General features: G+C 44.9%; 1 protein-coding gene across 1 annotated transcript in view; it reads right to left on the reverse strand.

Annotated features, from left to right (window-relative positions):
• Positions 1–17,251, reverse strand: part of klf7a (Kruppel-like factor 7a) — a 47,619-nt gene that overhangs the window by 15,946 nt on the left and 14,422 nt on the right. The window contains exon 2 of the mRNA XM_053853145.1: positions 732–1,335. Within this exon, the coding sequence (XP_053709120.1) occupies positions 732–1,335 (604 nt within the window). The remainder of the gene's footprint in view (positions 1–731; positions 1,336–17,251) is intronic.

Here is a 17,251-nt window from a genome sequence, read left to right on the forward strand (position 1 = left end):
ATCTCTTCGTCATCACTGCAACTGCATTTAGTTGGGGGCTGTTTGCCGCGTTCGCTTCCAGGAAGCACGAGAGAACACTTTCCTCTGTGCAGACATGGCCATACATCTAATGTGTTACTGGCCCGGCGTTGCAAACGTGAGCAAGGGCTGGACATCAAATGTCAATATTTATCTCATTAGAACAGAATAGGGCTGTCTGGGGGGTTGAGATCTGCATTTTTAAGCTTTGGAGAGTCATTATTTTCACAGGAAGTCGGCTTTAAAAGACAGAAGAGAAACAACTGCACAGCCATATGTGGTGAGAAAACAACACAGCTAGTCATGACTCAGAGCATGAAGAGTACATCAGTGTCTGACTACAGATGACCGGCCACCTTAGAGTGATATAAACTGCTGTTTGAAACATATTTTCTGCAGCAGCCCAGACTCACACCCCAGATGGAGTACTACACACCTAGACAATGGGAATGCACGAAGGACAAGAGGGTCTTGTATAAAGCAGGGAAATGGCAGCCTATCCAGGTCAATCCATCTATCATAGCTCAGTTACTCAGACTCAGGACAGCTCCGCGACAGGGGTCTGAGTGGTTTGGGATTGAGATGGAAGAGCCAGAGAGTTATAGGTTTTGAACCCTCCCCCCACCTCTGGAAAAAAAGACTGCTAGTTTTGCTGATAGTCTGTCTGTCTGTCTATATTAATAGTACTTCAAAATAAAAAGATGAATTCTCACCTGTGTGTGTCCGCTGGTGTGCCTTCAAGTGGGAGCTCTTGGTGTACACCTTCCTACAGCCATTGAACTGACAGCGGTGGATCCTTTTCTTGTTCTCCGGTAGCTCCCCGATTCCACATGCTGTCCCATCCTCTTCATCCTTCATCCGGACAGGGAGCGCGTGCGCCGCCACCAGACGCGCAGCACTCAGTCCCACCTTTCTAGCCACCAGCTTAAGGGTCAGTGTCCCGTCAGCTGAAGCTGTCAGTGACTGACTGGGTTTGACAAGGTGCCGGCTGAGTTCCGGTGATGACGGCGGTGTCAGTGAAGTGACAGCGCTCAACTGGGCCTGGTGAACACCTTCCAGCCCCTCCACAGTTTCCCCACTCTTGGATTTGTGTTCTTTTTTTGGTGAACTGGTCGAGGAAAAGTTTTTCCGTGGGCAAACAATCATGGCAGGAGGGCTCGAGGGCTCGGGCAGGCCCGGGAGCAAGGCATCTACAAGTTCTTCGTCGCCGTCCTCTTTCATGTAGGCAGGCGTCAAGATGCCATCCAGGTCTTGGTCGAAAAGATCTGACAGGCGCTTGGGCTCTGTCTGCAGGTAGCGCTCCAGCTCTAGGCAAGTCTGTAAAACAGAGAAGGGAAATTGGTTGGACACTTATTTCATACACTCTGCCTACACCTCTCTTTGCGTCATTGAAACTGACATCACGCGTTCATGTAACCTGCAAAGGATCATGGGATCCTCACTCCAGAGGTGTGACATATTGACGTTGGGAAACTGGACTTTTGTGTCTAGTCAGTTGACACATCAGGGTTTCAAATGAAGCACATGTTCCGCCTACCGTGGCAAATGACAGGACGTCACCCAGAAATAGACAGCAGTTGAGGTTAGGTAGAGCAAGCCATGGAGTGGCGCTCCTTTTGTTCTACGTATAAGAATGTGTCTATTGCTATTTGAAGACTCTCAAAATGACATCCAATACAGTTTAATACAGCATTCGAACATTTCCCCAGTGACTCATGCTCCATCTGCCACCTGGAATGCTACAAAGGTCGGACCTTTATACGCCAACATGCAACAATGAAGGCTGACTTCGGTCAGTATAGGACGCAAAAGTGGCCTTCCTCACCTCCGCCCTGTCCACTGAGCAACTTTCTAGCTGTGGATAACCGTTCTATTGGAAGATGAAGAAGTGTTTTTGTGGCTGTGAGAGAGAGGGACGTGAATTGAGTCTCCTGCGGCCAGTCCCACAGACATGACCTGGACAACTGGTTTTGCAGAAAACTACTCATGCTCAGTCAAGGAGCTTTTTCAAAAGAACATGTTTTAATGAATAACATTGTGGATTGTATGGTGTCCAATATGAACTGAATTAGCCAATTCCAGACCCTTTTGCACCTGTAGCTGGGCCATCACGGTCTCCATGTTTGTTTACCGGTGTAATCTCGAGGTAATCCACATCTTGTGAGTCGTGACACTCATGGCATGGAAACCTTTTCGAATAAATGAATGTTTAAATGAGTGAAAGTTTAGAAAACAGATACGTAGCTGATACAACTGTTGCTTATCTTGCATAAATATGTGAAAAAATATGAACAAAACTGTACACATTTAGCTTGTAGAACGGGAAAGAATCATAAAAATATGTTTTTTTTTTTAAATGAATCAGGGTCAGCTGAGTCAAACAGCTGCCCAGGAGACTCCTGCATCTGAAAGTGTTACTGTGGCAACAGCTGCTGAGTTCATCTCTGCTAACCATTATTCGACTCAGATGTTTTTTTTTATAGTTATTTTTGTACAAATAAATGTTTCGCCTTGTTTCAAAATACTAGCTAAAAGCCTGCATATTGTACATTACTGTTCACTATAACCATAGCCAAGAGCAGTCTAAATATTATTCATATACCAAGCAGCTGTCAATTGATAATAAGAGAAGTTGATGTTTCTTCTGGGGCTGGTCTTTGTGTCACAAACACACGCACAGTTATGCACACACAAAACACACAAGCAAATATCTTGAAGTATTTTTCAGCGTACCACAACCTCTGAAAGTGCGGTGAGCTGATAACATCTTTCAGCCAAAAACACGAGACTTGAGACGAGAGAAACTCGGATCACCTCGTGCTCCTTGACAAGCGACAGAAAGGAAATCTGCATGCTAACCTCAGCTCAGACAGAGAAGCTGGCATCTCTGGAGTTGTCACATGAGCCACCCAGGCAGCCAGCAAATACCTGGCAGCTGATTACACAGTGATGGATTGCTACCGCTGTAGTGCGGAACGAAAGCGAGGCAAGTGGTGAGAAGTCCTAAACTGTACAAGAAATCCTATTAAAGCAAATTTTATAGAGCTTTGACAGGTTTGTGAGCGGCAGCTTCCACTGAGCGTGATTTATGCAGTTGTATTTATGGTCCGCTTCATCCCCATGACTCCAGCTCTGTGGAGGGCAAACAGCAAAAACGCTGCATCCCCCAGTTTAGATGAACTGGCATCCGGAGAAGTCTATTACTTCACCAAGAGGTTGTTGGGAGGAAAAGCCACACCACGGCCAAGAATGAAGTTATTATGTTGGAGCCAAAGGTGTTGGTTTGATCCCAGGGATCGTTGTGTTTCACGTGTAACCACTAACCCGTTTTGACAGCTGAGATGGAGGCGAGCAGCTCCACTGGGTGCGTGTTACTTGCTACTTCATTTGTGTGTAAATAGGCACTGACAGATGGAATAGCTGCTTCCATTATCAGAAATAAGGTTGTGCAGGCTGAACACATCAGAGCTGTTTATCATCCAGCTCACTGCCTTTCCGGATACACCGAAAACGGCTCTCCCTTTTGGGCGGGAGAAACACCTAGTTATTATGGATGCTTTTGAAAAATGTGCTGTCAGTCTATTTACACCAATTAAACATTTTGTTTCATCAAATACATATAGCAAGTGAAGCCAAAACACTGCCATATATTTTGAGCAGTGCCAGTTCTGGAGAGGCAGTACTTGGTCGAGGAAAAGTGGGCTGTTATATTGGCAACCCAGCCCAATTGTTTTCCTGTAACCTGAAGAACCAGAGCTGTTCATTTAGAAATATTGAACTTGATGACCATTCATATCCAGTTTCATGACAAACATGCATAAAAGCACATTTCATTCATTTCATCATTAGTACATACTACAGTACCCCATTCCCACCTTGCACAATGGACACATGCCTTCCATGAGGCCCATTGTTTATAGCTGTCTGAGAGAATACCAGACAAAAAAAACTCACTGGTGCCAGGGGCTATATCAACTACTATACTATATCTACTTGACATCTGGCAATGATATATTGGGGGGTTTAGACTTGTGTTAGATGAGTTGGACCATGAGTAAAGCAAATCCTGCCACAATGACAATAGAGTATTTAAGCAGGAAGTCCATTGCACTTGCTTGTACCTTTGTCAGCATTACATTAAATATTAATATAAATGAATTGCAGCTGTGAATTTAAAAACAAATATTATTTCTTAACCATGTAAACACCAGAGCCTGCATCGCAATGGAGAGGAATTAATAGTGGTAGGAAATGTGTAATGCCCAGTGTCACTGACTTGCAAAGAGTGGCCCGACTAAGGCAATAGCTCAATTAATCCGCCGAGTCCAACTGCATCTTGTTCTCCCGGTTTATATGCAGTGACTTACTGAATATGGGACCTTCAGTCCTTCCGGTTCCTCTGTCAGTAGAGGAAGAGCAATGGCAGCTGACAGGTAGCAAGGAGCCTTTTCAGACTGTTCTAATGAGCTGAGTAGACAGCGATGGTGCCGACTGAAGAACTGGTTTCACTTAGGGGTCCAGAATCTGCGAGCGATGGCTCAACGCCGTCACTGTCATGGAGCGGTGATCATCTTCAAAGGTTTTGGAATTACACTTGCACATTTCTGAATAAATTGAAACATTCCTGAGATTGTGTTGTCTATGTATTTAAGGATGAGAGATGTGGAGTATGTAAAGAGTTAAAATAGAGTTGCTCTTTTGATCACCGTCGTGGGCCTTGACTAGCTTAGCAACTATGCTAACGGTTGCTAACAAGGTTTTAATGTCGTCTCCTTGAATCAACAAATTACATTTTCTGATCTTCTTATCTAAACTAACAATCAAAATGACCTGAGTGGAGGAAGTTGAAGACAAATCTGCAGCTCATCGTCATCAGGAGTTCCAAAACACAGCTGATATCAGGTTTGTCATGTGTTTGCCGAGGAACACACTCATTGCATCAGGTTCCACTTATGACTTCTCGATTTGAATGTTATTAGATATCATAGACCTTTACTTCTGCTGCATAGCTGAAGCTCGCGTAGCCGCACACCACACAGTGTGGTTATAGTTCAGCTACTGGCTACGTGCTAGCTCAGTCCAGCTATTAGCCGCAATATCCAGGTTGAATAGTCCGACAAAGGGAAACTCTAATTTCTCTCCAGCAGTCAGTCAGTTTTCATGCATTTGAAACTTAGCTGGACTAACGCAGTAGCACGGTTGTCTGGGCCGTCAGTGACCCCAGTCACTGTAGACTCCATCTGGAAAATACCACTCTGCTCTTTGTATCTGTTGTCACTGCACGATTCACACAAGTTCAAAGGATGTAAGTATTTGGGGAAGACATTCATCACTGCTTGAAATCCTAGTAGGTGCTCACAGATGTACGATTACAGTGGTACCTCGGTTCTCGACCACAATCCGTTCCAGACGGCCGTTCGAGAAGCGATTTGTTTGAATCGATTTTTCCCATTACAATGAATGGAAAAAGAAACAATGCGTTCCAAGCCTTAAAATAGGCTTTTGTAGGAGTGAATGTAGAGTGTCTGCTGCAGGTGCACTGTTCGTCTATGTGTGTGGCCGCTGCATGTGGGAGGGGTTGCCGAGTGAGTGACGTCTCTCCAGAAGTGAAGAGGTGCCCGGTGCGTGTCCAGCTCTGAATGTGCGCTTCTGTGCAGTTTGGCTGTGACAAAGTCATAAACCAAGTAACGCTCTGTCCCAGACTCGCCTCATCCCTGTCCCAGCTCCAGCCCACAACAGGACATCAAACCCTGGAGTGAGCGCTCCAGCCTCGGAGGTGTGGAGAGCGAGCACCTCCCCTGTGACACTCTACCAGGGTCCAGTGCAGAGACAGGAAAGGTTTTATGCCTCAATATGAAGAAAAAACAGTCAGTAAATGTAGCTAACGGGACACGTCTGCATACAGAGGCTGCATTATACACAATAACAAAGCGCGTCGTGGGTCAGCTGATCGGTCCGCGCACGTTATGTTTTTTCCGGCTTTTTTCGGGGGCGTTCGAGTTCTGGATTTTTGTTCGAAATCAGAAGCAAAAAAATCTTGAAATTTTTGTTCGAACTCCGATTTGTTCGAAGTCTGGGACGTTCGAAAACCGAGGTACCACTGTATTTAATAAATTCTTGGCCAGTAAATGGATAAAGAGAAACATTCATCAAATGCATAGACTGGCATCCACAACGAGACTCCAAAGTACTAGTGAGAGGTGGAAAACTTTACTCCCACAATTTATATGCGATTCGGCACAAGCTAATTGGGCGGCAAAATTGGGAGAATCTGAAGACCCCAGACCTGCAGGGACCTTCAGCAAGAACAAACATGGGAGAAGGTCACAATGATAGGTGAGCTCCTTTTGAGAAGGGAGTCTGAACGTTGTCCCCTTGCACAGGCCGATACAAGAACTGTAGCTCCCTTGGCAAAGGACATTGTTGGATCCTCAGGAATGGTAAAGAAAAAGGGTGAGAAATGGGCTTTTGTCGCAGTCATGGCCATCATCGCAGAGCAGCACCTTTTTTTCCACAGCAAAATTAAACATTTATAACCCAAAGACATGATGAAAGGGAGCTGGCACTGACCCTTGACACACAGAGTCGATTGTGTGGCTGCCAGACAGACCTAAACAAATGGTGATATATAAAGACCCCCGAATGCAACTCCCCTTCTCGTTTTGACATTTTGCCAACGGATACACATACAAAAAAAAAAAGTTTGTCTCCTTCTCTTCTTCTCATTGTCGTCTCCTTCTCTCCCAAGGTGAGGCCTAATTATCCGCTTAGAAGAGTCCTGTTAAAGGGGACTTTATTCTGCAAAACGCTGAGGACTGCAAACCAAGGTGAGTGTGTAAGGTAGAGATAGTTCAAGGGAGCGGAAAAGAGGATAGAAATGGATAAGTGAGAGGGTGGAGAAGGAGGAGGAGAGTGATGGCGGGACAAGAAGAGCGGCAGGATGAGCGCAGGAAGGTCTTGACTTCATTTTCTCCGTGGGGGGCGAATCCTTTTTAGAAGTGTGACATTTGGCGCATCAGGATGCTGTCAGTGGGCACGCCGCGAGCTTCGCACACATGAGGGGTTCATGCACAGTTGTAAGGTTACAACCCACACCAGGCCAGAGCCTGGCTAAGGTGTGTGTGGAAGGCTGATTTATGTGCCACACATTTTCACCCCCTCAAGAACCTCCCATCCTTTTTTCCTTCCCCCAGGAGGTGACATTAACATTGTTCCAGAGAAGGTCACATATTTGATCAGCAGTTCATGTGTGACTCCAGTCATGCGGCCGCACCACGACGTCAATTATGGCGCTTCGCGTTCCTTTCATCAGTGCACGTCGGACAGAGCTGCACAACTATATTGGCAGCAATCACCAAGCTTCGTGCGAACACCCACACACGCACGTAAACAAACTGATCTGGTTGTGTTAAGGAAGCTTTTAACTTCAGTTGTTTGAGGGCAAGAAAAAAAAGAGCCAAAAATCATCAGACAATAGCTCCTTGGATGGCAGCCGATCTGGCCGGCATCAATTGGCTTAGCACAAAGCCAGGATCCATTTTCTAAAAGGCTTTTGGGATGATTCCTTCACGCTTGCCAGGATAAGCTGAGACAATCCAGCGACTGTTCTAGCAACTGGACCTCCAAAAAAAGGGTCCCTCACTAAAACACCCCCATTACAGTCCTTAATATCCTGGAATAGGATACATTTTTGCTTGATTCCCATTTCAATAGCACAAATCCAGGCCCTGCAAATCTTTTCAAAGGAGATATTTATTATTAACTATGAACTATTTTCTGCCAACCATTTCATGACAGAGCCAGTTGGTGACTTTTCATTACATTAATTGGCTACACAATCATTTCCCTTTAAATTGCGCACCAGACTGAACTGACTTGTACGTGAACTGAAGCAATGAAGCAAAATAAATGCTACTGCAGCCTTGCACAGAACGTTTAGCAGATAGACGTATGAAGTGGTCCACGTAAAATGACCAGTTGTCGCTTCTATAAAAAGCCCTTGTTTGTTGAGCTGAACTACAGATGCAGGAACTACAAAGATTCTGCTGGGGTTGCCCGGTTAATTGTCAAATATTTTGAGTCACAGGGAGTCAGAGCTAGCTCAGCTCCATTAAACAATATCACCACGTATGCATCAAATAAGAAACATGCAGTTGCAAGCGTGACCTCCGACTCCGAAATGGTATTTACATAAACGTTTCTGGCTCAGAAGCCAGTCTTGATGTGTGACTCCATAAAAAAAGAGAAAGACTGTGCAAGATGTGATTCATGCTGCCTTAAAAACATTTCACTGGTATGTCGTTTCCTTCGTAGACGAGTGATGTAACAGTCTGTTTGGTCCCTATGGAGTTGCCGTAGCTGTTGCAGGTATGTGCATCTACTGCACTCTGAAACACTGCTGTGGAACAAGTGCAGTCTATGTTTAAGGAAGCCACCATCAGATTGCCGCCCAGTTTAACTGTGCCTAAAGCCGCCTCTGTCTGCGTGCGCATGTTGAAGAGCTGCGGGTTGTTGACACATCCGCTAGACACATGGCAATGAATGCATCTGTGTTTTATTTGGTTGCTATCGGCAATGCATTTTCTATACGGAACATATTGGTGTGAAATCATTTTTCTCCAGAGTGGACCGATAATCAATGATCTGTGCCCATAATGTAACACAGTTGTTCCTCACATGATGCCTTTAATAGCTTTAGATCCATTTATATCCAATTGAATTCCATATTTACACCCAGTGGAACAACAGGGGAAACGGAGCAGTTCAAGTAAGGAAAACTGCCAATACTGGTCGGTGAATCAGTGGAGTCCAAACACACTCCCTGAGCAGTCAGAGTGCTTAATTGCGTCGAGCATTTTGGTTGTTAACTCATCACAAACAAGGTTATTTCCTCCTCGGTTGATGAGCAAAGCACCTCATTAGCATGATGATTCTCAGCTGCCACTTCATTCAGATCTCAAGTGCACTTTGGTTCCGTTCTGCACAAAATGAGACAAAACGAACATTTATTTAAGAACCAGCAATTGGCGTTTGACGATTGAGTTTTTGGGACGCGCCGTTTGCCGTTTTCCTTGCCAGGAGATGATCCGGAATGCTTCTTTGGCAAGTATATTTATTCGTCTTAAACGCCCACTTTTGCTTTGTTTTAACAACAGCTCATTAGTAGGAAAGCCCCTTATAAGCGGGAAGCCAATTAAGGAGGAGAAATCCACCCAAAGGCAAAGGCTTTCTATCTGAGCACCAAAACAAGCTCCGACTCTCGCGCACGTGCGACACACCTCGGGTTAGCGAGGCTTGAAATACAGTAGGTGAGACAAATATTCGCTCATCACAATGCTAGCTTGTCGCAACTGCCTGTGAGCGCTGACTTGGTCCCGCATCACTCACTTTTAATTTGCTTTCTCAGTCCTAACCGAAGAGGAGAGGAAACAGCTTCCCCTCCTCTCAGCTGCGTCTCTCCTCCCCACTTTCCGCGGCAGCTGATTCTCTCCCGCCGCTGTCACCTCCTCGCACGATTGGCCCGTGCCTCGGCCGCCTGCCATCACCATCAAAGCTCAGGCTTGCCTCCCAACTGTTAGCACCCCGCGACGCCACTAATAAAAAGCCGGGGTTATAAATATGAACAGAAGAGCATGCAGGAGGCCCTAAAGGAAGGCCCCAAACACCACTAAACAGATAAACGTAATGGGATGGATATGGCTCATTAATTTTAGGATAATCGTGCTTAGTTTTTACAGATGCTGTGATAGAGACAAGGTGCTGTGAATAATCGCCAGGGTGGTATCCGGGGAACAAGCGGGGGTGGGCGGGGGGGCAGAGCCTGAGGGGCCGATCGCGCTGTCCTTGTAAAGACGCATGATTTTGAATAATATGGATATTCCGTCATTTAAATTAATAGACACAACGACTCTGCATTATTTTGCATAATGGGACACATCCACAAAATAGCAAGGCGCAGCCTGTTTCAATACATCACCCGATTCAGGCGACACAATTAGAATCCCGATGAAAAGGAAACAAGGACAGATCTGGAGAACAGGTTTTGTCGTCACAAGCCAGGTAGTGACTTCCTGACGCTGCAAACCTGACTTTAACTGTCAAGTTGATGCATGCGTTTACAAAAGAGGACAGCATTGTTTTATTTCCATACCTGCTTTTACATTCACACATCCCAGTCCCCTGAAAACCTCAAGCATCCAAGTACTTTTGCTCCACTATACTGTATAAATAGTCACTGGCTGATTTTTTTTTTTGTGGAATTTTCTTTCTTTCAGACCCAAGTCTTCGATTCTACTGATGTTTTTCCAACTGGAGTTGCATGTATTGCTGAAGAGAAATGACAGAGCCATTTCTTCTTCAGGTAACAAAGTTATGTATGTAAGTATGGGACACTAATACTTGTGTATTGATATTGGTTTTGTGACAGATCTAGAAACGAAGCAAAGCAACATAGTGGTTACGGCATTCGCCACACGGCACGAAGGTTGTAGGTCCGATGCAAGCAAGATGGTTTCAACCACTTAAGAAAGTTTGATGTTTGTTGGCGTTACTCTTTCAGCTCTCCTGAATGTCGAGGACATTCTTGACTGACGCACCAGCTATACTCCAAAGAAAAGGGAATAGTTAAAGCCTGGTACAGCTATCTTCACGGATGATGGGCAGCACTTTGGCTAATGTCAACAGAATCCACCAAAACATTTTCGAAAACCTGCCATTTGAAATGTAAATAAATAAAATGAGGTGCGTTTTTTATGCTGAGGTCAAATCTCCCATTTATACATCTCCTTTTCTCTGCCTCTTGAATGACACTACACGTATCCCATTCCATCTCAGACATTTCCCCAAAACAGTTTGAACTTGAGCGAGCCAATCGTCACAATTTGCAATGTTGTTTTTCTTTGGTGGCAGGAAAAGTTGGGGCAGACACTTCATCCAGCAGTCAGTCACTCCAATCCGCACTTAAGGTGATGTTTGCTTTTGACTCAGCTTCTGCGGCCGAGGCCATTGATCTGGCACGCCGTGATGAGCCATCACTTTGAGGTGACAGCTAAATCACCAGTAGCCTTCGGTGCTGACCATCTCCACCAACAGCCTTTGTGAGTTTGCGTTCAGTGGCGAATCGATACCAAATGATACCATGTAGGAGCTCATCAGCGGTGGCAATCGCAGCTGACAGACACAGTAATCTATAGCTTTGCTCAGCAGTACTTACACAACAACCCCCGCCTGCACACACGCCGACATTCAAAATCTCCAAAAGCTCCCCTTTTCTTTAAGCTCCCCTCCAGGGTTTATGCTCCTTCCCGTGCACATGCTGCGAGCCTCCAGATTTCAGACTCCTTGGAGAGAAGCAAGCGCGTGATTGGCGCAGCAGAGTCGAGCGGGGAACCTGCCTCCGGGGGCCACAGGGAGGGGAAGACTACAGAGATAACGCTTCATTTTCTTGATCTCAATAGCAAGGCATCATCTCTCAATGGAGACAGTGTCAGGTGTTGCGGCGTTTGGCCAGGAGGGATTCTACAGCTCCAGATGTCACTGTGGAGTTCAATAGTACAGAAGAGACAATGTCAGAGCAACACAAAGAAAATTAATCAGTCTCCCAAAAGTGGACTGTCCAAGCCTCAGCATTGTGCAGCCAGGGGCCACTTTTGGCTCTTTGTCCATAACCTCATAGTACAGTGTGAAAAGAGGCTTCTTCACGTACAGTCTTTCTTCTTTGTCTTTTGGGGCTGCCAAGCAAGTCGGCATCCCCCACCTCAACCTTTCCTGATCATCCTTCCAAGTCACACCTGTCCTCTTTGTGAAGACAGTGCATTTTTCAGATGTATAGTCTAAATATTTTTCTACACACAACTGATTGTGTCTAGACAGCTTTGACCTTTCACTCATTTCAGACGTCATGAAACACGGTGCAGCTAGGTGTGGGTCGAAGAGTGAGGGGTTTTGTCATCCTGAACGTGACCTGACTCTGAAGTCTGAATGTTTTAGAAAAAGATGATGCAAGATACACTAAAAAAAACAAACTGAGGTGTATAGGTTTATAGACGACTTGTTATGGGGACATGACTGTTGGCTGAGTTCATGTAGCGGAGTTTAACATAATTTACAGTCGTCTTCGGTCTCATATTGTAAACAAAGAATATGACACACCCACCAATAAAGGGACAGTTCGCATGGTCAAACCAACTTCCAACCAACCTACCAGTTATTTTCCCATCTGAACATGCCAGTCTGCTCACATTGCATTAGCAGAACCAGAGCTGCGCCAGTGGCAAAAGGCTCTAATGTTTCATTTTTCGTTGTCTATACCTTCCGTCTACGGTAGATGTCATGTTACACTGTGAACTCACAGCCGTCTGAGGCCTGATGTTGACTCTTTGGCAGGAAACTAACTTACAATATTTGCAGTGTACGTTGGGGAAGAAACAAACAAGCAAACAGAAAACGTCTAAAGAGAGAAAAGACTGGGACTTCTCTGTCCTCATTGACTAACAGCTCCATCTCTCCCCAGCAGCCGGGCCTCACCTTGTGGGAGATAACGCCGCACGGAAACAGCTTAATTACACACGCAGCCTTATCAGACGACATTAGCCTCGCAGTCATAATCGGAGCCACCGTCAAGCACTTTGTCAAAGCCTGGCGACGCAGCACCTTCAGGCGCTTTTTACACAGTGCGGGTTTGGCGCTGATAACACACACCGCCAGTTGTTAAATAACAATTTGCTGACAGAGTTTGAGCAAATGACACAAGTCCGATTGTAAAGCAGACGCTTTCTTTATCACTCCATGACACATTCAGCTGGAAGCTGCACACGTGTGTTTTGCTGCAGCGGATCATCAAGGCGCTTTTCATCAAAGCCGCACCGATGAAGCACTCAAAGCGGGGGAAAGCTGGTGACCTCTGCCTAATGGAGCACAGCCACAACAGAGACAACAGCACCTCTGCTGCACTCACAATCACACACAGGGGAAATGTTGTTTGGGGCTCAGCAACACAACGTAGAACTATGAGCTCAACTATATATATAGATACAATATATATAGTGTAGATAGATTTTCACACAAAGTTGAAGCTTTTTATCACCTGTATATACACATATACAGTGTGTTTAAAGAGAAGCCATTGGTATCAACTATGTTGCTTTGAAGTTGGATAATTCACGTTGCATATTCTAAACAAAGACATTTACATTTTCTCCACCCAGTACTGACAAAGCCGGCGTTAACACCCAATATTGCATTGCCACAGAGGTGCAAACTGGGACTTAAGCACAATTTTGTACCATTTAAAGATGCAAACCTTTGTTTTCGCATTCCTACAATTTATCGCATTTTTCATCAGGAATATTAGGATCTTCCCACGATTATGAAAACGTGGCCATGGAACGATTATTTAGCCGAACGCCCGTCTCCCCAGCTGCTCTCATTTTGTCCCGATGCACCCAAACGCTGCACCCGGCCTCATCCCCGTGAGCCGCTACACAGAGGGAGCCGCTACATAGAGGGAGCCCCTCCACGTGAGGCTCTGCCTGTCAGACAGAGAATGGGTGCCTCTGTTTACACGACGTGATGGACGATAATATTAGCCACGGTGAGCTACCGACTTGGTCGTCTGTACTACGGCGGCATGGTTTTCAACGTTAGAACCTCAGAGTAGCAGACGTTCATCCACGTTTTTGAGTCACAACAGTAGTGATAGCTGCTTGTTGGAGATGTTTCAAAAACCAATGATTATTTGGAATTGGATGAATGTATAAGAACAATGGTTTGTGCTCACCCTGAGACAGAGGTGATGAAACCAAGCGCTCCTTGCCATTCATCACGCTGCAGAGACACAGGAAGAGCTCAAATATGGAAGTTTATAATCAAAGGAGTGACTTCTTCTGTCACACTCTCAGGAAACATGACTCAAAAAGCTTGGAATGTGAAATCACAGCTTACAACATCAGAACCACAGAAAAATCTTTGTGTCCAGCCAAGTGCCTGCTCAGCTCAAAATATTGTCTCCTGTCTCCAGTGTTCTCTGAAGCCTGACCAGGCAGGGAGAAATGATCAAGGTTAAATAGAACTGTTACATTATTATTTATATTTTACGCATTGTTTTATTGTAGTTTATTGTTCAGTAAAGTTTGGAAGTTCAATGACAGCAAAATCTTAAATTGTTGGATAATCATTTGAATAATCGTGACTGTGATATGAATCATTTTTTCCATAACTGTCCAGCCCTAAGGTTGGGAAATACAGGCTGAAAAAAAGTATCCTGATAACTTTTTCCCCTCAGCTGATGATGGTTACAAAAAGAACAATAAAAAATTAAGAAAAATAAAATAAATCAAGAACCTGTTTGTCTTTAAATATCAGTTAAGTGTAGAGATGGGCCAATTCATGTTTCATGACTCTTGAAGACCCTTGCGGACTTTGTAACTTGACTGCTCTTAGCTCATAAATTCAGTGTTGTGACTCCTCCGAAACGTTCGTAGCTTCGTGGTCATGTGGAAATCTGTTGCCAGGTAATGATTTTCTTGGGGCAATGTAGTTAAAGCAGGGCTCTATGGAGCTCGGTTGTCACACCCATGGCCCCATCATAGTCGTCAGTATATGGAAAATGGGAAACACAATGTATGATACAAGGTGTCACTTTAGATTAGGGAACACATATGAACAATTAATGAGCTAATTATTGGCTTATGTACTGCTAATAATCAGTCATTGTGGTTAGAGTGAACTTTCAGTGACCATTTCAGGGTATAATCTGAGTAAGTCTGGCTGAACACGACGCTAATCGGTACTTCGTCATGGTTATTTACAGGCTAATATGTTGTGGTCACACTTATGAATTTGTAGTTTATTTATGGTGACATGTGTTCCCTAATCGAAAGCGTGACCAACCCAAGTCCAATGCTGTGAGTTTTTTTTTTTTTTATTGTGAGATGTTACATTCTCATCGTGGAAAAGATATGTACAGTATATGATCACCCACAACCTTTGGTAAATCTGCCCCCTGCTTTTTGTTCACACTTCTACCTCAAATTGAAAGTTTTTTTTAAAGAATCGGAGTTGAAGTTTTATTGTGTCATTTGAGATGATACATGCAAAGACACTTTCTATGGTGCACTCCTGGGATCCAGGGTTCTATTGGGATAAAATGAGCAGGATGGAAATCCAGTGAGGACAAGGGGGAGGTGGGTTTTCAAGCTACTCTCTAGACACTTGTCACCTTGCATCTTCTATATGGATATTCCTCCAGTAGTAAAAAGCTTCACCTGAAGATGATCTGCAGTTTGTACAAGAGGTCTGGTTCACGTGACACAACAAGTGTTTTGCTATAAAGACAGCAGCTGCTCTATCTAAATAGCTTGTGACAAAGTGTGGAAAATGCCTTTTTGTTCCGGTATTAGTGCCAGCAGAGGAGAGGTGATCGAGACACGAGCGGGGAGAAGGAATGCCTCGTGAGAGTGAGAAAAGATGAATGATGGCAAGAAGGATGATATGGTAGCACAGAATAGCAGGGTATGGAGAGCGGTGAGGAGGGGGGTGCGGGATAATCCCACTGACTGGATCCATGTCTCCCTCACTGGGGAGGGTAACTCTGTCTCTCTTTAACTGGATTTGGGCAAGCAGCTGTTTATCTGTGTATGAGTCGCCAAGCGCTGCGTCTCAGCCGTCAAAACCATCCTAATCTAATCACAAGACATTCAAGCCCATTGCCTTTCTCGCGGCATAGTGCAAAGAGCAGATTGGACATCATTGTACGCTCATGTGAGAGCATCACGAGGAAGGAAGGGGGTAAGCGGCAACAGTGGTTTTACACCGGGGTTAGCAGCTTGCTACAGGATTTAGGGAGTCTATGCTCCGGATGCAGGGACCCCATTGTGTGCGACAGGCTGGCTAATCTTCATTACCACACACAATGCCGGGGCAAGAGAATGAAGCCTTTGCTGGAAAAGGCAAGGAGAAAACAAAAGAGTGGCGAGTATTTGGAGAGAGACTGCCGTGGAAAATAACAGAGCAGAGAGATAATAGAAACAGTCAAGCGGAAAAACTCTGCCTCCTCTTCATACAGTAGCGTTCGGAAAGAAGCGTTTCGGTACCTCACCCGAGTCCACAAGGCGCGAAGTGCAACCTTGGCTCCGCGCCCACGCAGATAAGGGCCAGCGTGGCCCAATCCTACATGCAAGAGCTAAATTAGACGCCAACTCTGGCATACAGATGCTGTTCAGCAGAGCGCCGAGGTCTTTGTCACCCATTATGAGCTGCATGAAAACAAATAAGAGGGGAAGCAGCAGAGTTGAGGGAGCGCTTTCAAAAGGAAATGACAAATATGAGCCCAAGCTGTTTGAAATATTGATAAACTTCACCACAGCCAGCACTGCGCTCTCGCCTCCATGAGAAGAAGGGAAAGAGTGTGTGCTCATGTGGTGTCAGGATGGGTGGAGGCAAAACGGTGAGCTGAACCCACTCACCCTCCACTGCGGAGAGTCTGGCGTTTCAGTGGGAGCTGCCAAACGGAGTGCAGGGACTTTTCACCCCAATTTCATCCTGACAATGTAGAACTGCACGACAGAGGTGTTAGAACTCATCGACTCCAGCCTTTCAGCGTATGTGTGTTGTGACTGCAACTAACAGGCTGGAGTTCCGAGGTTAAATTCTGCAATAAAAGCAGTGCGACGACTCTGGATTAGAGTTCACCCATATGGAATTCATGTGTTCATAATGAATCGGATGTGAAGTACTGCTCCGTACCTCATTGCACATCGGTGTGCTATTTGTATCAGGGTATTACAGAGTAGTACACAGTATTACAGAGGCTCACTTTCAAAGTGGCTATCTATTTAATATGTTATTAATCGGAAAGTCAATCCAACATCAACTGCATTGTTGTACAAGTTTTTTTCTAATATAATAAAAAAGTTGCTCATCTTTCTGAATCCTCAGAGTGGATTTGGATCACATAATCACCCTGTCCCAACTAGTACAACGTGATCATGAGGAATGATGAACTTGTTTGGGTCAATGTCATTGTCAATGACAGTTAAACAGGACTGTCCACTCTCTTTTTAAGTTTCAACATAACTGTAAAATATAACAAGAAGTGCATTTAAGTCACATGTATTATCTCATTTATTGATAGGACTACTGCATCCACACGCAGGTCAAGTGCCGCTGCAGAAACATATGACTGTAATATTTACCCTGTAGGTTGAAAACATATCCTATGTCTTCATCATGTCGG

This window comes from Synchiropus splendidus, chromosome 1 (assembly GCF_027744825.2).
Source record: "Synchiropus splendidus isolate RoL2022-P1 chromosome 1, RoL_Sspl_1.0, whole genome shotgun sequence".
NCBI lineage: Eukaryota > Metazoa > Chordata > Actinopteri > Syngnathiformes > Callionymidae > Synchiropus > Synchiropus splendidus.